We start from the raw sequence: 23,235 nt of genomic DNA on the forward strand, positions 1-23,235 counted from the left end.
ATTCTTCTAGAATAGGCTTTGATCTACCAGGTAGCTAGACAGTTAGGAAAGGTGAAACGGATTGGATTGACAGCTGTGTGAGTTCACCCTTTACACAACACAAATTCCAACCTTTTGTCATATTAATATAATTCATGTTTTGGTTTTATATTTGCTGGCTTCCCAGAATAGCTGAATTTGCAGAGCTAGCAAGCCCCAATTCCGTTTGTGTGGTATTTGCCATCATCTTTGCTATCGCCAGTTTACTCCAGATCGGCACACAGGTGCTTCAAAGTCCCTAGAGACGATTTAGCTTTTGCAACGAGACCATTTAAGATAATTATGACAATGGTAGAATATAGTATAGTTCTGTTCAGTATCGCTAACCAAATGGATTTCGAAGAACTGCAATATCCGTGCTGATCTTGGAATAAATTGACGATAGCAAGGTTTCCATCTTTTGACGACGCCAAATGGAATAGGTGCTAGCTAATGTTTGCTCCATCGGTTTGTTTGCTAGCTATGCAAATGCAGCTAGCTTAGTGTGTGTGAACCTTGCCAACATAGTGAAATCGCTGAGGTGCGATTAACTGGATTAATATCACGTTACCTAGGCCTACCTGCATTTCAGATAGTAGACACTCAACCTTGTCAGATAAGGAACACAACTACTGCATTGCTAGCTTCTCTCTGACTAATTCAAACAGCTGGTGATGTTACTTAGCTAGCTAACATAGTGACCAATGCAGGGAAAATGGTGAAAGTTATGAATGTTTTATTGTATTGAGTGGTAGAAATAAATTGTCAAACCAATCCTTTCTTACAACTACTTACTGGACATCAGCCACCAACGACACAAACAGATAACGTCCGATTTTCACACATGCACCTGCATCACTGCTGAGGGCTGAGGCTGTGGATCAAACCATTATGGGACCAAGAGCAGGGTTTGCAATCATTTAAAACTTTAAAAAGCGCCATTGTGTCCATAATCAGCAAATCACTTTCAATGCATATTATTCATGTTATTGAAATTAAATAGTTATGTTTACAGTGATTTGTTGGGGGGGAAACATTTTTTTTCCAGGATTGGGGGGCTCTTGTCCCCCCCGGGATTTCCGCCCAAGGGTCGTAGACAGTTGTCTGTGGAATCCAACAGACTTACACATTTGTTCAGAGCCCCACGAAAGCGAGAGTAAGTCCAACTCTTGCCCCATAGAGACCAATGCAAATCTGGTGACAAATTCTTCAGAGAAAGTATAAGGAACACGTTTTTGAAACTGCCGGTAGAGTAGTAATTCTGTTTCTATAATTTCAGCTACTTAAACGAATATTCTACTTCTTCTACTAGCCTACTACAGTTTAACAGTTCAGCTTTCAGCTTCTCTTCCGCATTGTATTTCAGCTCTTAGCATTGTTAGATGATGCAGTTCAGCTTCCACACTGCCTCTTTTGTGTGACTCACACATTTTTAAAATTCATTTCAGCTTGCGGGTATTTTACCCAGCGCATGTTAGCATGAGCGAAGTAGGCCAACTCATGGTTTTCAGGTGGTAGGCTACATCGAACTATGAAAAATAAACCGTTGTTGGCAGAGTTTGCATTCAACGTTTTTTGAGTCACCCGGTACTTTGTAAAAGTAAATGTACTGTAAATGAAATGCTGCCATACCAGATTTCTTTGCCATTTTGCCTAATAACACAGACAATGTAGGCTATGGCAGAGTTTGTGGTTCGGCAGACAATTGTGCTCATGTCGTGTGCAAAAAACAAAACAAAGGACAGATCAACAAAAGGAAAACAAACAGAAAAACAAAAACACCTTTTCTTTTAAATATATATTTTTGAGTAGCTTCATTTGTCTTAAACAATATAATCTACAATTTCTGTAGAACATTTCTTTAATTCAGCAATGGTGACACAGATCTCACACTGCCATACGGCAGGTCGACTAAAAAAATCTTTGTCGACCAAGAACATATTGACCAGAAAATCAACTAGTCGACTGAGTGGGGACACAGCCCTACTATTTATAAATGGGACATAAAAAAGGGACAATGGGATGACTGGGTTGCTGCTATAAAGAATAGCATACTCGTCATGCTTCAAAATGGTTGGTTGGTGTGCCATAACTTGTCATGGAAGGGAATTTTAGATCATGCCTAACATCAGTGGCGATTTGTCCTGGCTTAGGTAACTGAAATGAATTTGCGCAACAGGCAAGGGATCCACCTGAACAATCAATATACTTCATTTGAGCTAATTTGGTTGTGAATCTGACACTACCATGCGTAGGATACAAGTAGCTAGCTACTGTGGTGAACCTGGCTTGTTTTGCTGTGGTTTAAAGTCTCGCTAAACAGATGATCGGAGTGTTGTGATGGGCTCAAATAAACACGCATCGCTATGTTTTACAACAGGAGGATTGACCGGAAGACAAAAAAACGTTTTGTCAGAATAAAAAATTTAAAACTATGCCTCTGACTGGTTTTGAACCTACAACCCTTTGCTTACCAGCAAAACATCTCAGCCGATTGAGCCATTCCCAGGCATGGAATACACAAAGTTCAATAACTGGATAATAAAATAAGCCGTTTCTCCAATGGCGAGCATTGTCAGATTTGGTCCAAGTTCAAACAGCTGTAATTCAGTCATATTTTGTGAAACTTTGCCATGCAGTACTTCAGGGGGAAACTTACCCATGTTTCCTTCTCTCCCAGCGCAGGTCACGGCTAAGCAGAAATGCAGCAGCAGCTGTATGAGGTTTAGATGTAGTCCAAAAATTGCCTCCCACAATCGAAACATATTAGCTCCTTGCGAGGATAGCCTGTGATAGTAAAGTGTCCGACTCTCTGTTCCCCTTAAACTACACAACATGCACACTCAGGGTGACCAACAAGATTTTATAAACTAACAAACAATAACATTACAAACATCTAACTGAACGAACACAACAACTGAAATCCCGCGCATGGCTGTTATAACCGAACTATTCCACAAGTCTTTGTGTTTTTTGATGTGCCGCACTGCATGCTGGGTACCCAAGAGCGCTGACGCTGATTATTTAGCTGTACTCCACCTGCCAGATATGACGAGATGCTAGTGACACGCTAAGGTCTCGGAGTCTCCTGCATTAACAAGTTCTGCCCGATTAGCAATTGAATTGAATTAGCGATTGAATGATAATGCAAGCTAGCTAAAAACAATGTTAGTTAGCTTGGCTAAACCGGTTTTCATAGCAACAGAAATCAACAAAAGATTACATCCAAGATAACAATTTCGCCACATCTGACAGCAGCTTTGTATACCATATGTACTGTTATGGTTGTTTGAGTTAAACAACTTGCTAAATGAATTAAATGTCAAATCCAACTATAAATGTATAAAAGAGAGTTCCAATCAAATCTGGTATGATGTGATGTGTACTTCAGTGATGTCATCTTGAACCCTATTGATTGATTGATTTCACAATACCACAGATGATGCTCAAGTACATACATAACATACATTCAGGTTTGAAAAACCATCAGTCAAAATTATATTTGATTTATTGACACAAATACATTTACATAAATATACACATTTTAGACATTTTGTTTAGCATTTCTTTTTCCATTTCACCCTATATAAAAACATGTATTCTACACATCTGTACAACATTTCAAGAGGTTGGTTTAAGAGGAGATGCATTTTAAAGATGTCCCCAAGTTTTCACTGTACAGGAAAATCCATCATGGCGGAGCTTATGGGTCCTTGAGGCTTTTTTGTTCCCTTGAGAAATAAGGCATTGTACCCTCTCCAGTTATATTATAAGTTTAATATCCACCTTGTATTGAACTTTACCTCAAGACTGAGATGATTTAGTTTTTTCCTGCTTTGAGTTGTTTCCACTGTAGTAGAAAGTTACTTCCAGCATTGTGTAACTCAAAGTGGTAGGGCTTGTTCGTAGAGTGAGAAAGTTGGGATGTTTCGTTCAGTGTCCTTTCTGGGACCATATGCGAGAGACTTTCAATAATCAGACACTTTTATTTCCTTTAGTGCATCAAAGAGAAGTTGGCGCTGGCACTCAAGGTTCTGCAGAAGCGTTATGTGACGACCGATGCTATGGTGACCAGCGAGGACGGGGACGCCAACCTCCTGTGCTGTGCCCTTGAGGCTGTCTTCATCCACGGGATTAAGAGCAAGTATATCCGCTCTGAGGCTGGGGGCCGCAACCGAAAAGAAGGCTCCCGGGGACCGCTACCTCAGCCGGTCTTCTGGAGTTTGCTCAAGACCGTCACTCATCGGTGAGCTGCAGCAAAAGCAGTGGACCAACTGCAGTATCCACTTTTATACCAATATCTGATAATACAGAAGACAGAATAAATACTTGAAAATACCTGAGAATATTTAATAATGGATTGTGATGTGTTTAATAAACAGAGTTGGGGAGTAACGGAATACATGTACCGGCGTTACGTATTCAGAATACAAATTATGAGTAACTGTATTCTGTTACAGTTACAATTTCAATAGTTGGTATTTAGAAGACAGTTACTTTGCTGAAACAATGGATTACATTACGATACTTATGTTTCACGAGTTTATTCACTCTCTAAATATATTAAGGCAACTAAATTAATGCATTTCCCAGAACTTCTATCTGGTGGTTTCTACACTGTAAGAACACAACTACATCTATTGCTCCCATGTCATTGTCTCTCGTTCTTTCCTTCTGCAATTCGATTGGCTAAGCCAATGCATGGCCATCACATGCACGGGGGATGCAAACTCACGAACCATGGTTGGCCAAAGTATGCCTCTCATTCTTAAGAGACATGTACGAGGGTTCTCCTTACGAGCATGTTCGGGAAACGCATGTAAGAAATAACGATGGTTTGTTATTTTGCTTGTAGAGAACCCTTGTAAAAACTAAGATCCATCGTTATCGGGAAACGCATTTTAGTGAGCAGGAATTGATGGCCGCATTCCTGCACTGATAAAATGCAATTCAATGTGGAGGTAATCCAATTATTAAGAATATGTTACTCCGATTGAGTAACATAACGGAATACGTTACAAAATAATTTTTTGGGATAGCGAAATATGTTTTGAAAGTATCCTACCCAACACTGTTAATAACCTACAGCGAATGGATACCATTTGGACACTGTCTATACTGTACACAATTACACGTTAAGTACTTTTAATAATAAAATGCCATGATGTCACTCTCCCCTTAGTGACGTGATTACAGAGGTGGAGAAGCTGTGCTTCGTGGGTACTGACGTGGGCCGTTGCCGAGCTTGGGTACGGCTAGCCCTCAACCATGGCCTGGTGGAATGTTACTTGGCTGCGTTGTTCCGTGAGGGCTCCAAGCTGCAGGGCCACTATCAACCCAACGCTCTGCTTTTGAACCCAGAAGAGCGTGGGGTGCTGCTCAGCTACCTCCAGGGCCTGGGATCCCTCACCTTTAACCTGTCCTACAAGTCTTCTGTGCTGAACGAGTGGACCATCACCCCACTGGTTCTTTCTGGCCTTTGCTCTGCCTCCCAAGGTGAAACCGTTGACCTTCTCCTTAATGGGGCCAGTGGCTCTTCCTACTCTAATAGCAAGGAGTCCTGGGATACAGCATCCCAGTCGTCCTGTGGGTCGGACACAGTAGAGGTGCAGCAAGTGGGGTTGGGAGCAATGATGGGGAGGGGTGCAGTAGTGGGAGGACGGTCCCCCCTGAACTCATCCAATTTGAGCCTGGACACTACAGGTTCATCTCAACTCTCTTCCAGCCTGAGCTCTGACAGCCTGCTGCAAGGTCATGACCCCAGGAGCTTAGACAAGGAGCACTGGCCATGTGACCTTGAGATATCCTCGATTTTAGAACACAACACCAAGAGGCCTCTTATAGAGTAAGTAAGGCATGCAGTAGGGTTGGGAATAGGGCTGCAACAAATGATTATTTTGATAATCGACTAATCTAACGATTATTAGATCGATTAGTCGACTAATCATACATTTTTTCATTGATTAATCAGAATGCTTTTAACGATTATTCAGCTTTTGCAATTTGTTATAACATTGAGTTATACTTATTTAAACTAATAAATAAAACCAAGAAATCACTTAAGCTTTTGAAAAAAAATATTTGTATTGCACTTTGAGCCAGCTGAACAGGCTATTACATCTCTTTTTGTCCAATTGTGTCCAACCTAAATAAAAAATGCTCTAAGCATTGTTTCAATCATGTTGCTTTAAAGTATTTAAAAGATAAATAAACAAAAATAAGTCAGTTGTATTACAGACCAAAAAAAGGAGGAATGTAAACATATCTCTTGTAAGACAACAGGGTTCTGTTCAATGAAAAACAGTGAGTAACAGTATAATTTCTGGACAGGTTTTTTGTTTGTCTCATTACAATGGTCGTATCCCCTAGGATTTTTTTTTGCAGTGAGGGCAGGTCAGGTCTACCCCCCCCCTCCCCCCGCCAAAACAAAGTGCTAACCCTATATTTCGGAGCAGCTTAATGTTATAATCTAATAGCTAATGTAATATTGAATATTGCACATATTTTCGTCCTATTTCCCCTAAATAAATAAAATTAGCATACTTAAAGACACTTAAAAGTATGTTCTAAATGGCATAAATGCTGCCAATTAATAATTGACGTAACAACTTATTGTAAATGCGGTGGCCTAGCCTACAGATTAAGGTAGGCCATTCGGAAGCATGTATACAGTCTGCTTCATTTGATCTTGATTGGCTAAGCATTCTGTAGCAAATAATAACAATATACCCACTGTTTATTCATTAAAACTAGGCTACTTAAGCATAATAATGCACCTAAAATACAAACGTGAGCAAGGGCAGCAATCGCTATCGAATCAACAGACGTGCAATTTCGCTAGCAATGGAAGAATACAAACAACGAAAATCACCAGTTAACTTAATTTAAATTTGCATAAACTATAGACTAATACAGTAACAGGCTTAAATGAACTGACAACATAAGTTATACGACTTTCAGTTCTCAAGGCACGCGCAATCTCAACTGCGCTGTGAAGCGCGTCTGTGCTATTCTCCGACATGCGCTCTAACAATCACGGATGATGGACGGCCTAACATTTTGTACAGCTCTAATTCTGATACCGTGGCGACAGAAATGTAACCGTGGCGGGCCGCGGGTAAAATCAACATAGGGGAAACACTGCTGAACTGTCTAACTGCTCTCTGATATGTTGCTACGGTGTTAGTATCCGTGAAATACTGCGTAATTTGTTATTATTAACTGGTGTAGCTAACTAGCCATCCAGCTTGAGCACACTCACCTCTTGCCGTTTCCATCTCCTCTCGTGCGCGGATGCTTTTGTTTTAAATGTTAATGCATGCACGTTGTGCTACCATGGAAAACAAGTTCCGCCTTGCACACATTACATATTATAGTATTTTTAGTTGGATCTTTGGTGAAACTTTCCCACACAAGACTTTATCAGGCCCGTTTGCGCCCTAAATGTTTACCGCTGTTTTCTTCTATTGGATAGCATACGGGAGGGCTGCATTAGTCTAGCGCTACAGCGCCGCACTGGTCAAATCACGTTACTGCAGGCAGTTAAAATAGGTCCTATGAGATCAAACGATTTGTCAACAACAGAAATATTTGTCGTCAATTTTTTGTTGTCCATTACGTCGACTAATTGTTGCAGTCCTAGTTGGGAAAATATGCTCGTATCGTCAACGCAGACATCCCAACCTGCAGAGACTCATTTCGGGGGAGGTGCCCCCCCCCCCCCCCCCCCCCCCCCCCCCGGGACACAATTCGGACGCATAAAGTACCCCCTCAACCAGCACACCCCCCCCCTCCCCCCCGAGACGCTGTCATGATGCGCGATATGCACCTATCTCTACCAGAAACGACCATTAGACAGTCTCTCGCTCGCTCGAAATACAAAATCCCCGATTTCCGGGAGATTGTATAGCATTTGCGGGCGTCAGGGGAGTCAATGGCTAAGTGGTTAGGGAATCGGACTAGAAATCTGAAGGTTGCCAGATCGATTCCCGGCCGTGGCAAAATGACGTTGTGTCCTTGGGCAAGGCACTTCACCCTACTTGCCTCGGGGGGAATGTCCCTGTACTTACGTAAGTCGCTCTGGATAAAAGCGCCTGCTAAAATGACAAAAAAATAAAATAAAAAGATTAAATGTCAGGGAGCCGCTATTGAAATGCGGGAGACTCCCGGACCTTCCGGGAGACTTGGGATGTCTGTCAACGGAATACTCGGAATACTATCTTAATTAACCCTAAGATGCGTGAATTCTAAGTGTGAGTTATTTTTCCGAAACGGAAGCTTGATAGCTTTAGTTAGCTTCCGTTACCTAGCAACCTAGCATAATACTTGTCATTTAGCCTACACTCTTATCCAGAGCAACTTACAGTAAGTACAGGGACATTCCCCTGAGGGAAATAGGGTGTAGTGCCTTGCCCAAAGACACAACGTCATTTTGCACGGCTGGGAATCGAACTGGCAACCTTCAGATTACTAGCCCGATTCCCTAACCGCTCAGCCACTTGACTACTTCTAGCAATGCTACAACCTGCCAATGTTACTTGTTAGCCTCTTAATTGTACATTTTGAAGATATACTAAAGTGTTTGTCATATCGTTTTTGTCTATCGGAAAATAGGCAGTTGGAATATTCGAAATTGCACATGTGGGACGTTATGCAGTGAGACCCGCATTCGAATGATCACACATGTGCGACGCTACTCCTTAATGGGTTAAGTAACTTCATAATTTAATGAAGTGATGAATTCGGCAATTTGAAGTTAGTGATTGAAATGGTCCGTAGTTTGTCCGTAACCCCATCATTCCCTAAATCTCGATGCAAAACCCCCAAAAATAAAACTACGAATGCGTGTTTTACTCTAAAGTGTTGAAAGTAAATTTTAAATGCATGCATATGCTGTGACCACCTATAGTAGCCCACACACACAAGTTTTGTTTAATCCCAACTAAGCAAACCGGGACACATTCATCTGGCTAAACATGCTACTTACCACTGACAGCAGCAGCCGCCTCAATTGCTTGAGGCCAGGTTAGTGGAAAGCGATTACAAAAACGTACAAAATAACATGTTTTTGGTAATTTAAATGGAAATATATGTAAAATTATTTTTAGGGACCAACTCTTATGTGTTGTCCAATAAAAAGGGGAGTAGAATAAATCTTTTTTAGTGTGTGTCTCTAGGGAAGGCACAAAATGGACTAGCAAATGGTGTTTAATTTTTTACGGTCTAGCTACCACCAGCTATTTGGGGGGTACTGTTTCTTTATATATATATATATATATATAAAGAAACAGTACCCCCCAAATAATCTTTATATATATATATATATATATATATATACATGATATCTGTTTAAAATATATCAAGGAATACTATCTTAATTAAGTAACATCATAATTTAATGAACAGAAAAGTTAAACATGGGATAAAATCTTGTGCTGTTCCTCTTGTGCTTGTGTACTACAGAAAGAGTGGCCACTCCAGTCAAGACTCCATGCGTGAAGACTCCGTCTCTGGTACCAACCTCTTCTCTGAGACCACTGCCATCAGTGGCTCCGACAGGGAGACCCAAGGCCATGCTGCACTTTGCCCAGACCTCTCTGACCTTCAACTTGAGACCCGAGCCCAGCAGTCGCCGCCAACAGAGATATTTGTGCCCTCGGCAATAAATCCCTCCCTCATCGGGCCTGTAGGAAAAGTTGAGAAGACGCCAGACCTTGTGATTGCTGAGATTCCTCAAATAAGGAATAATGGACCAGAGAAGAAGACAGAGAATTCCTCATTGAGTGTCTCAGAGCCTTCAGGCAAAATGGATCTATGGCGATCTGCTTGCATGCATAGCCGGAAAATGTCTGCAGACATTAATTTCTCTGTAAGCAAAGTGCCTGCCTCCCCTTCCTCTGTCTTTCCTGAGTCGTGACTCATCATATGATTGCCCTGACCTTTTTATCTTTGAGTGCTTTATGAAACTTGAACATTGTTTGCGACGTTAGTCCCTTTTACACAGCCTGTTTACGGCGGGAATGTTGTACCTTTATGCCTCCTTGCAGTTGTGTATAAAGGGTAAAAACACGAAACGGGGGGGTCATTGTTGTACTGGCATAAAGCTGGCAGCAAAGGTAGTCACAGAGCCGAACATGGCGGGACTACATTCTAGATGCTGCCGTCACGCCTCTGATTCTGAATCCAAAACCAAACATGGGGCAGCATTATGCAGGATTTGTTTGGTTCAGGGTGAACAAGCGATGTTGGCATAGTGATGGGTCTTTATGGTAATTGACCTTTCGCAAAAGCCCCTAAATTCCCTAAATCAGTAGCCCGTCAAGCTTTGCTTCTCTGTATAGCGGGCACTACTGTAAACTGCTATAATTAGCATACTGCCAGTCAGTGTCAGTGATCCTTTTTACATCAGTAATACATCCACAATATCTTCCAAAACGAGGCAAAAGGGATTGCAAAATGAAGTGGAGGGATATATTCAGAATAATTAAATCAACAATCGAGGGGCCATAATAATAATTGAAGCACACAGAATTCAACAGACACTACTACTACAGTACAGTACTACTAGTGGTCAAGGTTAAATTGTTTCAAGGATTTAAAGCTAAATAAATGTGTAATAGTTTTTTGGGATGTCATGTTCAAGTTTATAATCCACAAAACGTAGGCTATGTGAAGCTTCCAGCACTGAGACCCACTATAAATGCAACACAACATGTACTGTAGCCCAGCTCTTATACATTTTGTAGATTATAATTTAAATACGTAGCTCTACAGTAGCTGGCAAGTAATCTGTTGTCATTGTCTAGCAAAAGCCAATGCAATGTTAGATGTGAGGTAACATTTGCAAAACTGGATTTGCAGATGTTTTTGATCTTTTAGATATTTAGCAGAGAATTGGGCATCCCACACTGTTATACCCATGGGTTTTGGGCTTTGGAAAGGGGAGAAATGACTCTCCAGTCAGCTTTCGGGGTAGCTCAGTTTACTTAATTTATACCCATAGGTAAATTTAGTCTGCAGTGGGTGAGTTCGTACATTTGACATAAATATCGAGCCAATCAGCTCTAACTGGGTTAAACTGTGACTCCCCAATCAGGTGACTTGACCATTTGACTCAAACTATTCCGGTTCTTTAAGGACAGATTTATGAACAATGACACTAAAGAAAAAGATAAAATAGATTCAATTAAAGTACGATAAAATAAAGTCATCATAGTTTTGTCAATGTGAAAAGTTAGACTGTTTTCTTGAGCAGTACACTTGGATTTGTAGGTTCTGTATGCCCTTTTGCGCCTCAACGACCAAAAGATTGACGGACCTTCTTCAAGTAGTGACTGGTTGCTTAGGTAGGATTGGCCAAGGGAGTTTTGGAGTGGGGCTTTTGCAAAAGGTTGCACAATTGCGGGATCTCTTAATAAAGGGGCTACTGTCCCTAATCTGGATATCATAAAGCTGCAGCTTTTGATGAAACTGAAACTGTTCAACACAAGTACATGACACTAGGACCTGTTGCGTTCTATAACTATATTCTATTTTTTTACCAATGAGCTCCCTCTAGAACAACACACTTAGTTAAAGACAGAAATTTTCACAAAATAACAATGTACATTTTTTTAATCTATACAGTGTTTCCCCTAGGATTTTTTTTTTTAGCAGTGGGGGCAGGTCTGTCCGCCCCCCCCCCCCCCCCCCCCCCTTGGTCGAAATAAAGTTCTAATCCTATATTTTGGAGTAAATTAATGTAATAGTGTAATAACAAATGTAATATTGCATATATTTTTGTCCTATTTTCCGTACAGTAATACAGTTAGGCTACTTAAAGTATGTTCTAAATGGCAGAAATATGCTGTCAATTAATAATTGACCTAACAACTTATTGTAAATGGTCAGTAGCCTAACGATCAAGGTACTCGCAAGCATGTACACTGTCGGCTTCATTTGATCTTGGTAGGCTAAGCATTTTGTAGCAAATAATAACAAAATACCCACTATTAATAAAAACTACTTCAGCATAATAATCCACCTAAAATACAAGCGTGAGCAAGGGCAGCAATCGCTATCGAATCAACAGACATGCAATAATGCTAGCAGGGGAAGAATACAAACAACGAAAATCACTAGTTAACTTAAATTTGCAATAACTGTAGACTAATACAATAACAGGCTTTAATGAACTGAAAACATAAGTTATACGACTTACCGTTCTCAAATCTTGGACAGACCTATTTCTGATACCGTGGCGGCAGAAATTTTGCTGTGGCAAATCAACGTAGGGGAAACACTGCTCTGTTCACCATCTAACACAAAAGTTAACAAACTATTAATCTAGAGATGAATTTGTATCCTTGCCTTTCCAAAGCAGCATTATTTTGTTATGGTGACCCAGCAGTATCTCTTCTTTCTGTGTCCAGCATTCCTACTCCTGGATATCTGAGGATGACATCTACAAGCCTCACCTGGATATACTGTCTGACCATGCCGGGTTGCATGGTTTGGCCCCTGCTCATGTAAACTGCTCAACCTCACCCCCTCTTGAGCCCAAGGCCCCCCAGTCACCCCCCAAAGTGATTCACCGAAGACAAATAGGTAAGAATTCCAGACCAAGCCAGAGGTAGATGTGGCACTCTAACCACTGATTTTGTCTCAATAAGCAATTTTGGAGGGTCAAGCAGCGAAGCTTCTACCTTTCTATCTTCTTATTATTATTAGGATTCCTCCGGTAGGAGGAAATCTATTGTTATTGTTAGTTTAAAGGCCATGTTGCAGGTTGATTAATGGGTACATAAAGCACTCAAGATATGTGTATCATTTAAAAAATGTCTCCAAATGGTGTTAAAGGCAATTTTTGTTGTTTTTGGCATTAGCAGGGTTTTTTAATGCAATTCGGTAATGACGTAAAGTTTGGGAGACGTGGAGGAGACTAGCCTCAGCCTAGTACTAGAACTATGGCAACTGACTGGGAAGAGGTGGCAAGAACCACTAATAGTATGTATGATGACCCGCAGCCGTATCATTTAGAACCTGTCAGACGTGAGAGGGCGAATGAGGAATTTGGGGGAACAGATGGCCATCGAAGCCAATTAAATGCACGATCCGAGGATAATGAGTGGAGAGTTGGTGTCCTAGTGAGTTGCTATCATTTAGCAACAAGCGCTGGAGCTAGTCTACAAACAGCAGTGAGTGCATACATAACTACACATATTTTTTTTACTGTCAGTGAATAGCACCGAGTGAAAGTCAAAGTTTTCTTTATATCGAGTGATAGTGATCATGTCGTTAGTTCAGATAAATACCAGTAAACTTATCTAGATCTAGAAATAAAAGGCATCATGCTAGCTATGGGCTAATTTGCCAGTGTCCCCCCCCCCCCCCAAGATAATCCCTAATCTAATCTATGTATATATCCATAATCTGCGCCATCTACTGCTGAACACTCTTACTCGTCTCTCGTTACTCTCTCCCATGGATCTCAAGGGTCTTAAGGCGGGCTTTTGTCTGTCGTCTCCCCAGCGTGACGTAATGCAATGCATGGTGGGGGAAAGGAGAATCATTGCAAACCGCTGTAAAATAGTACCAACTTTTTCGTATTATATTCCATTTATATTCCACCCAACAAAATCAAATACAATGGATAACAGTTTAAATGTTTTTCACCAACAAGCAAATTGTGCAAATTCGTTGGAAAATTAACCCGGCAACATGGCCTTTAATTAGGATTTCTCCGTCAGGAGGAAAACCTATTGTTATTGGGTGTGCTTGCCTTTGGCATGACCTCCCGCCCCCTAAAAGAATAACAAAACATACAGTATAAAATTAGGCTATGTTTAAAAAAAAAAATTAAACTGACGCGTGAGATTAAGCTGCTTTAACACATACAGGCAATTCGCTTATTGCTCTTCGCCTCAAAAGGTACATTCATTTTCGACTAAAGTTTGTGCAACGTTGCCCTTGTTACCTGATCGCCTGTCAATGAGTACACCAAATCCACTGGCAGCGACTACATTTGTGTGAATTCGCCTATTTACTCCCCGCAAGCGACTTTGTGGTGCTGGAAATAGCATTTATTTCCTTGCAAATAGCCTACTGTGTTAGCTGAGGTAGGCTAGCTAGTTTATTTTTGATTGACAACATACTGATGTTGCTTGACCACAAATGCCCTATTAAACACATGACTTCCATTGAAAATGAATGGGAAGGCCCCCTGGAAATAATAGGGGAAACACTCAACACCCTGTGTTTTCGCCCTTCATGCTGGTTAGCTCTAAGCAGCAGCAATAGTTAGCTTAGCTGTACAAGTTACTTACCGGTCTGGGGGTCAGGTCTGAAGCTAGGAGCAAAACGGAGCACAGACGGGTTTTCCAGGTGAGCAAAATGGTTCAATATTCCTGCTAGGATGTGCTCTTCTGTAGTTGAAACGCAGTTCTCCAAAGCACTGGATGTACCAGCTGGTAGCCAGCTACAGTACTAGCTACCAACCAGTTTGTAAGTTTTGTTTTCCCTGTATATGCGCTGTTGAGATAATATTGTGGTGGGACTGATACATTATTAAAGTAATAAACCACGCGAATGATCACAAGCAATCGATGCCATTCAATATCTGAACGATAAGTATACCGAGACTAGTCATTCCCAACCTGTAGGGCTGTGGCCCACTAGTGGTCCGTGAGGGTAATCGGGTGGGCCACCAAGCCAATGAAAACTAAAATCAGAAAAATATTTTATATATGAAAAATATTTTATACATACTGTTGGTACATTTTTATAAGAAAGAGATTTTGCCTTTAATTCTTAATTACCAAAATGCCAATAGTTACGCTTGGCACGTTGACGATAGCCCACTTCAATATAGCACGTTATGTTATATGGAACTATAGAAATGGTTGTAGTTATGCAGGTCACTTCTCTTTACAATGTGTGCTTACTGTTTGATTGCTTAAATGAATGTTTCCGTGAAAGCAAACTGTTTGGCCTCCTCTGTGTTGTTAAACGTGTGAAAAAAGCGAATTAAGTGAATGGATATGTTGGGGGGCATATTTGAGCTATACAAGTGGGCCGTGAAGTGGAAAAAGTTGGGAATAGCTTGTAAACGACTCATATAGTGAGTTTGATAGATAGCGAGCACGTCAAGTTTCCTTCTTGCTACCTAGTAGGTATGAATTCATTACTTGCTAGACAACAATCAACTGGAAACTCGTCAAACCGTATTTCCAAAAATAAATGTTAACCTTATTTAAGTTTTTTGGGGGCATATTTTTAGTTAGCAGTTTGAATCACGATCCCAGCTAAGATTCTGCCAGAGTGACAACGTTGTTAGAATCAGCATAGTCTAAAGGGGTTTATTTGTTAATTAAATGTAATATGATTAAATGCTTAAAAATATCATTTGACGGAAAATGACTTGAACTCCCCCTTAAGTTTAATATAGGTTGGGAGACCATTTTTACACAGGATTGACCAATTTCTTTGTGTAGCCCCTTGCTAAGATTTAAGTTATTTAGGATTCCTCCAGTAGGAGGAAACCTATTGTTTTTAAGCAATAAGGTATGAGAAGCAGTACTTTATCGTCAATAATGTACGGGTTCCAGGGTGTTGTTAGGCCCGACGCGCAGTACTGCCTAGAGTACCTTATTGCTTTTATAATACGGTTACCAATGAAATTATAAATAGTAAATAAATAGTAAGCTGCCTTTCAGCACAAAATAGTTATAGCCAACAATCGTTGTGTATCGCATTTCAGTAGCCGAGAGAAAATAGTCCCGTACGTGTGGTTGTTGCTATGCAACGGACAAACAGCATTGTGAACTTTACGTTTGTTAGCCTAGCTAGATCTTGCACCATCTCATTCATTCTCAATGCTCATTTTATAAAAGTTGCCTTTAAACTAACAACGACAATGGGACACTTTCAATAAAATAATATTTAATTTAAACATTAGGCCTAAACATTCTAAATCAATCATAAATGTTTCGTAGGCACTGGGTATATGCTAGCTAGCTGCATATGCTGTAAACTAGTTACGAGTGACTTGGTACTCGATAGACTAACATAAGACTGTTGTTAAGGTTAGCTTATGTTGATTTGGATATCTCCATTAATTGTGCATCCGTGGACAGGGGCGGTCCTAGCACATTTGGCGCTCTAGGCGAGCTTCAATTGGCTATATATGTGCGCCCCGATTTTAATCGTGTTTTTTTTGTATAACGTAGAATAAATGGACATATCATTTTTGATATAGGCTACTGTAAAATCCTTAAAGAACTAGGTTATGTGACAGGGAGTACAAAAACGTTCAATGATAAGGTACTTCTTTTCTTCTTAACGCCACTAAAGTGCCCAGGGCAATTCACGCATTCATGAACCGTTTTCTTATCTGGAATTCATCATAGGCTAAGACTAGAATTTAAGGATTTACCTTTCGCCTTTGCACATTTCTCTTATTCTTTCTTTTATTCTTAAATTTCGCCCTGGATAGCTTTTGCCTCTTCATTATTTCGTTCTTCAAAGTGCTTGAACACACACACTGTAACCAAACGCCTCACTGTGCTAGCATGTTCTGATAACACCAAGCTTCCCTTTTTAAGGGGACGTATATATACGATCCCCTTATGTACCTGGCTCAGTTTACCCTAATGTTAGATTTATTTTTGAATGTCAAAATATTGGTTGGAGATAAAGAAGGGGGCGCAACCAAAAAAACTGCCCAGCAACAAAAAAATAAAAACGTTTATTTGTATTTTTAGCTGGGCGCATATTTTTGCGCCCCCCTCTGAGTGGCGCCCTAGGCGACCGCCTATACCGCCTGTAGGAAAGACCGACCCTGTCCGTGGAAAACGTCGTTTTAAGAAGCCAAGACCAGGTCATGTAATTGCGTGGCTACGAAGCTAAAATTAAATAAGTGGATATCTAGCTAGTTAGCAACTAATGGCTAGACCTGAGCTTCCGTCCAACGTTTCAGTAGCTAGACCAGCTAGTTATCACCGATAGCACGGGACAGTGCAATATTATTGCTCAAAAATTAACCCAATGTTGCTAGTCTAGCTTGCTAACCAATAAACTGCTGAACACCAGTACTTGTTGACAGTCTTTTTCTTCGGCAACCTTTTAGTTATTTTGAGTGCGCACTAATATGGAACGACCCCCTTTTAAGGTAAATGTAAAAAGTCGTACAGTACTTTATCGCTCAATAATGCACACCCCGGAACTCCCTCTCAACCAATCAGAATGCTTGATTTCATCCACCCGTAGTATAATTGTTAGTATTCTTCTTATTATTATGATTTTTCTTCTTCTCTCACTACACCCACACGGCTAGTGGCCCATGTGCGCCCATAGGTGGCGCGATAAAACACTCCCAAAGTCTACGTGATTTCCCCAGCGCCCCGTTAGTCTAAAATGCCTGTAAATTGGTATACATGCCTTATTTCTCATGGGGACCAAAAAAGCCTCAAGGAACCATATTGTCAGACTTATCCTTATGAACCATAGATTCAATCGACTTGAAATGTGTTACAGTGTAGAATACATGTCTTTACATAGGGTGACGTGGAATAAGAAATGCAATACAAAATGGCTGAAAGGGGTGTATTTATGTAAATGTCCACATTGCCTCAATATCTTTGTGTCAATAAATCTAATATCATTTTGACTCATGGTTTTTCAAACGTAATAGGGTTCAAGACAACATCACTCTGAAGTACCATAAACAATTTCACCTTGGTATGTCTATATATGATTGAATTCAATTGAATTGCTGCACAGCGCGTGCTCCAAATTCTCACAGGCTTATCCTGCTCCTTGACACTAGGGTGACCACTTGTCCCGCTTTGCGTTGTGTCACACAGCATGTTCACCCCTTGTCCCGCACGTCGCATATTGAATATGCTGTACGATACAGCGCAAAGAGGGACAGGTGGTCAACCTAACCTACCAGTGTTAATTTCGTCGACGAAAACTATGACGAAAAACGTTCGTTAACGACCTTTTTCTCATGACTAAAATGAGACTAAGACGTGACGAAAACGGATCTTTGAAAATAAAAACTATGATTAAATATATTATAACTATCGTTAACGAGACGAGACAAAAATGCTGGTGGTTGACGAAGTCACAATCCTTTTTTCCCCCAATAATTTTATAGTTAGATAGATTCCACCTCTCTGTTTCTTAAGCGCTCTCTCATCTCTACTGCTGTCAGTGGCCGATTCTCGTCTCTCGGCCAAGTTTCGCGCGAGTTAGAGGCGTATTCGGGCGTGTTATTAACCCATGCAATTGGCAAGATATGTTGTGCTGCTATGAAGTACACAGGCAGCATGGCTAATTTAGGTAGTCACCTGAAGAAGCTACATTGTATTTGTGAGGAGACGTCTGCCTCCCCCTCAGATTCAGGTATGGCTACAGTCAGTGGCTAGCTCCACTGGTAACCCTAGCAAGAATAGGAATTCTATATTCTCCGAGAAACAAATCCCTGTTGTGTACTACAAAGTAATACGAGAGACCTGAGTCGTTGAGAAAAACCTTAAAGTAGGACATGAGTTCAATTTAGTGTGTGGTGTTAAATGAGTGTTTACAGCAGCTTGACTGCCAGTAATAGTTGACCATTTTTTACATTCATTAGTTTTTGTCAACGAAAACTAGACTAAAACTTAGAAGGATTAAAATGACCAAATGTGACTAAAACTAATAAGCATTTTCGTCTAAAGACTAAGACTGAATCAAAAATAGCTGCCAAAATTAACACTGCAACCTACTTGACACACGCACGAGCTTGGCGAGACGCACACACATCCTTTCTGGAAATGGTGTGCTGACCAAGCCCCCACCCTTGGTCTTAAGCTCCTGTTTCATGTTGCTTCCAATCTCAGCTCGCTCTTACGAATATACATTCTTTTTCGGCGGCCATTGTTGTTTTCAACCGGAATCTCCTGATAGCCGTGTTGGAGGCAGCCACGTTCGGTAAGTCCTATTCTTATACATTTAAAGCTAGAATCAATGATTGGATTCGTGAAAGTACACTACAGTACTCTTGAATTATGGAGAAGGTTTGAGCACTTTGAGACTTTTAGATCGTGAGTTTGAAGTGATGGAAAACCGAACTCGAAAAGTAGCTAGCTTTTTCCCTCTGTGTGAATCATATAGCATCTCGGCGAATTCATCAAAAAGACAGAGGAGAGCAGCTTTTAGGAGAACAAGCGATTCCCCACAGACCTGTCGGCTCAGAATTTAGATTTGGGTCGTGAAAGTCTTTGTAATAAGCTTATGCGCCAGGGAGACCGCATAGGCTTAGGCGGCAACCATTTTTTGGTCGCGTCATGTTCATAAGTTCACCATTTTACAGTTCGGTCGACACCAAAAATGTGTTTGTTACCAAACCTCAAGGAGGGCAGCCTTTAGGAGATGTGGGAATTGTCCTTTAGCCAGATGCTCCGATTATTTTTGTGGAAAGTGAGATGCGTCCCGGGGGTAAATGGTTTTGACTTAGCCTCAGAGACAGACTCGGCTCGCTCACTGGCAGTGTGTAAACAATATTGTCTTCTATTCAATTCTACTCCTAAAACATCAGGGAGGGCTGCCTGTTGTAGACAAGAGCCTGCTGAAGAGATAGCCAGTATATAGGAGCTTTCAAAACAAGCCTATTTCATTCGTCATTTGCCTGAGAAAGCGACCTACGTTAGCCAGGCTAGTTTCACTCGGTCAGCCTATTTAAAGGCCTCTGACAGTCAGAATCACTGTTTACAGGCAAAGGTCGAGCTGGCCTTTTGTCTGATGTGTATATATTGACCAGTTTAGAGCTAAATACTATTGCCAGAGCCTGGAATCAAGCCAAATGTTTTGAGTGACTTTGCATGGCCGGGTCTCCATCAGGTCAACACATTTGGATTCATGTTCAAGTAATGCCCCTGCATTTCACAGTCAAAACTGTAGTTTATATCAAGTGTAGATGTAAAAAGATTTATTTTTCACAACTGACATGGATCCTTTCTTCACTTTTACAGGTCTGGAGGGTCATGCAGAGGCCTGCTCAACAGAGTTCAACAGAGGATGTTGAACTACCTGAACTTGCTGGACTACCCCCTTCTAGCTGGACAGCTTCTCTTCAGCCCTGACCCCAGGACAGCTTCTCTTCAGCCCTCAACCCAGGACAGCTTCATCCAGCTGGCCTGCCCTGACTGCCTGCCTGCAGGCCCTGCTTGCCCCTGCCTGCCAGCCCTCAAGAGACAGACAGTCATCCCACAGACACAGTAGCTCTGCAGACTGCTTTTTTGAGGACATTGATGAAAAAGGACAAACCAGCATTTTTTACTTTGATGAAAGTCTACATTTGTAATCCTTTCCATGTCCCAGCATGCCAAGCTGCTGACTTTTAGTGTCTTAAGTAGTGAAACCAGTTCAAGTTATAGACTTTTGACCTGAATCCAATGATTAATCATCTGAATAAAAACCACTCAAGAGAAGTACTGCTTCATGGATGATTTGTGCTCCACATCAGTTCATCTCACAAATTCGCCTGTGTTTCCATGGGATTCATGGAATTGCTAGTTTCTGCTCCACCATTGTGTAATAAAAAATATATTTTAGGACAGCAATTCCATTTTTGTGTTATCCTTTCGCATTACACACATTTAGTCTATGTTCTTAAACTCAACCGACTGTTGTCATTTTACCATACTGTTCATATTGAACATACATCGGTGTTAGGGAAGATTACTGTATATTTCCACTTTTGATTTGTATTTCCATCGTAAATGTGGTCTTTAATTTCATTTGAAAGTGGCATTAAAAGGTCTTAAAAAGTCTTACATTTAACTTGTAGACACCTGTAGACACCCTGTGAATCCCCCACCCCCCACTCCAGAGACAGTTGGTGACAAATAGGTGCAGACATTAAGTTAAACATTTAGTCATTTTTTAGTCATTTACATTTAGCAGACGCTCTTATCCAGAGCGAGTACAGGGACATTCCCCCCGAGGCAAGTAGGGTGAAGTGCCTTGCCCAAGGACACAACGTCATTTTGGCACGGCGGGGAATCGATCCAGCAACCTTCTGATTACTAGCCCGACTCCCTCACCGCTCAGCCATCTGACTCCGACTAAACCTAGTTATGCCTTAAGAGTAGAGTAAAAAATAGAGACTAAATGTGTAAATGGATGTTGAAACTCAGTTCTCTGAGTTGGTGCGTGTCAGTTTAGGCAAAGGTTGTCTTTTAAATCTCTAGGTTTAAAAATAATTCAGATTTGATTGGAACTCTCTCTTTTATACATTTATAGTTGGATTTGACATTTAACAGACATTTAATTCATTAAGCAAGTTGTTTAACTCAAACGACCATAACACAGTATATATGGTATACAAAGCTGCAGTCAGAATTGGCGAAATTGCTAGTGTAACGGGTGTGAACCGCGCTTGGTAAGTCAGAGGTTGTGCGTTCGAGCCCAGCGAGTGGCGAGCGACGCCTTGTAGTGACGGAGCGTGGCCACGTCCGTTGCATACCGTCACATTAGCTTGGATGTTATCTTGACATATACATGGGGTCTTGATGATGATGCGCACGCAGCTTCAAGGCAGAAAGACGCGTTCCTTTTCACTTTTACTGTACGCTATACTTTTAATGTTCCAGCTATCCCCCCCTTTCTCAATAAAGTTCGACTGATCTGATTTCTGACCTGAGATATGTGATCTGACATGCGGCCACCAAGCACTACTGCCTTGGCATGACCTGCGCTGCGAGAGAGGGAAACGCAATCATGGAAGTTGTGTGTGGGCTGATGTGTCTTTTATGTAGGGGGAAATGGAATAAGAAATGCAATTCAAAACGGCTGAAAGGGGTGTGTTTATGTAAATGTCTACATTGCCTCAATATTTTTGTGTCAATAAATCAAATATAATTTTGACTGATGGTTTTTCAAACCTTATTGGCTTCGAGATGACATCATTCTAAAGTAGTACCATGTGCAATTTAATGCAATTTGACATTGAAATGTCAACCGTTTCTTAACCTTTGTCACATAGCTGACCAAAGGTAATACTTTGCCATTTCTATTCATACAATCTCAACAGTTGGTGTGTAGCAGAGAGGATTGAGAGACTGACTTGTAACCTTATGCTCATGAGTTCAAATCCCCATTCAGCCTGTTGGTGTTGGCCAAACATGAAGTCATTTTGCTTCTACATTGTAATTTTTTTAATATTTTGCCATTTTGCAGAGGCACCCGCATCGCTGCTTGCAGCTATATTTAGGGTTCCTCCGGTAGGAGGGAACCTATTGTTATTGTTGATATTCTTATTAGGGTTCCTCCGGTGGGAGGGAACCTATTGTTATTGTTGGTATTCTTCTTATTTTTCTTCTCCTTGCGCCCCAATATCTCAAAAAGTCCCTTGTCATACATTTTCTAATTAGGCACATTAATATTACGTCCAAGTGGGTACCCCCACACCAAATATGGGCCACATCGGACCATAGGGGGCGCCACAGGCCACGCCCAAAAGTCAAATTTTCCAAAGTGATGGCATTTCCACCCCATTGCTCCAATTATTATGAAACTTGGCCTCATGACAACTGGCCTCATGACAACTGACGAGGGTTTGTCAGTGGCTAGTGAAAATGGGAAATTTTTCCAATGAAATGTTGTAGAAGTGATCGGAAAATTAAAACAATTGCTGAGATTAATAGAAATAGTGTTGAATATTGATGTTATCTGTTTCCCACCTTGTTAAGTCATTGTTGATAATTATTGTGAGAAATCATTAAAGTGATCAGTGTCTTCACATGGATGAGTATCATTACTCAATAATAATATTTAACTAAAGGTAAACTGAGCAAATATGTTACTTCAGAAGAGTGTATCAAACTGGTAGCACTTCGCATGACTCGTACCCATGAAGTAGCTCTCAGTTTCAAAAAGGTTGGTGACCCCTGTTCTACAGAGTGACAATTTGTGAAGAATATACATTTTTAAATGGTTCGCAATGTTTTGGAGGAATCCGCCATTGCTGCTTGCAGCTATTTTTTGTTTACCTAAGCTTCAAGTTTGGTTGGGAGTGCATCATGCGTGATGTGATTTACTGTTTGTGTCTGTACAAAGTACAATCCCATCCCCCCTCCTAATCAAGTAGTGAATCAGCAGATTGGTCTTGAATTACGTACCCTTAAATATAATGTTTCACAAGTAGGCCTAGTTGTCAATTTTCAAGAATGCGTTCTGTGTTTGGCGTACATTTTT

The 23,235-nt window shown here is 40.9% G+C and overlaps 1 protein-coding gene across 6 annotated transcripts in view; it reads left to right on the forward strand.

The window, feature by feature from the left end:
- Positions 1–23,235, forward strand: part of plekhm1 (pleckstrin homology domain containing, family M (with RUN domain) member 1) — a 59,730-nt gene that overhangs the window by 19,229 nt on the left and 17,266 nt on the right. For all 6 annotated transcript variants that reach the window (XM_047032296.1, XM_047032298.1, XM_047032301.1 and 3 more), the window contains 4 exons: positions 4,017–4,264; positions 5,201–5,863; positions 9,481–9,886; positions 12,429–12,603. In XM_047032296.1, the coding sequence (XP_046888252.1) occupies positions 4,017–4,264; positions 5,201–5,863; positions 9,481–9,886; positions 12,429–12,603 (1,492 nt within the window). The remainder of the gene's footprint in view (positions 1–4,016; positions 4,265–5,200; positions 5,864–9,480; positions 9,887–12,428; positions 12,604–23,235) is intronic.

This window comes from Hypomesus transpacificus, chromosome 13, assembly GCF_021917145.1.
Source record: "Hypomesus transpacificus isolate Combined female chromosome 13, fHypTra1, whole genome shotgun sequence".
NCBI lineage: Eukaryota > Metazoa > Chordata > Actinopteri > Osmeriformes > Osmeridae > Hypomesus > Hypomesus transpacificus.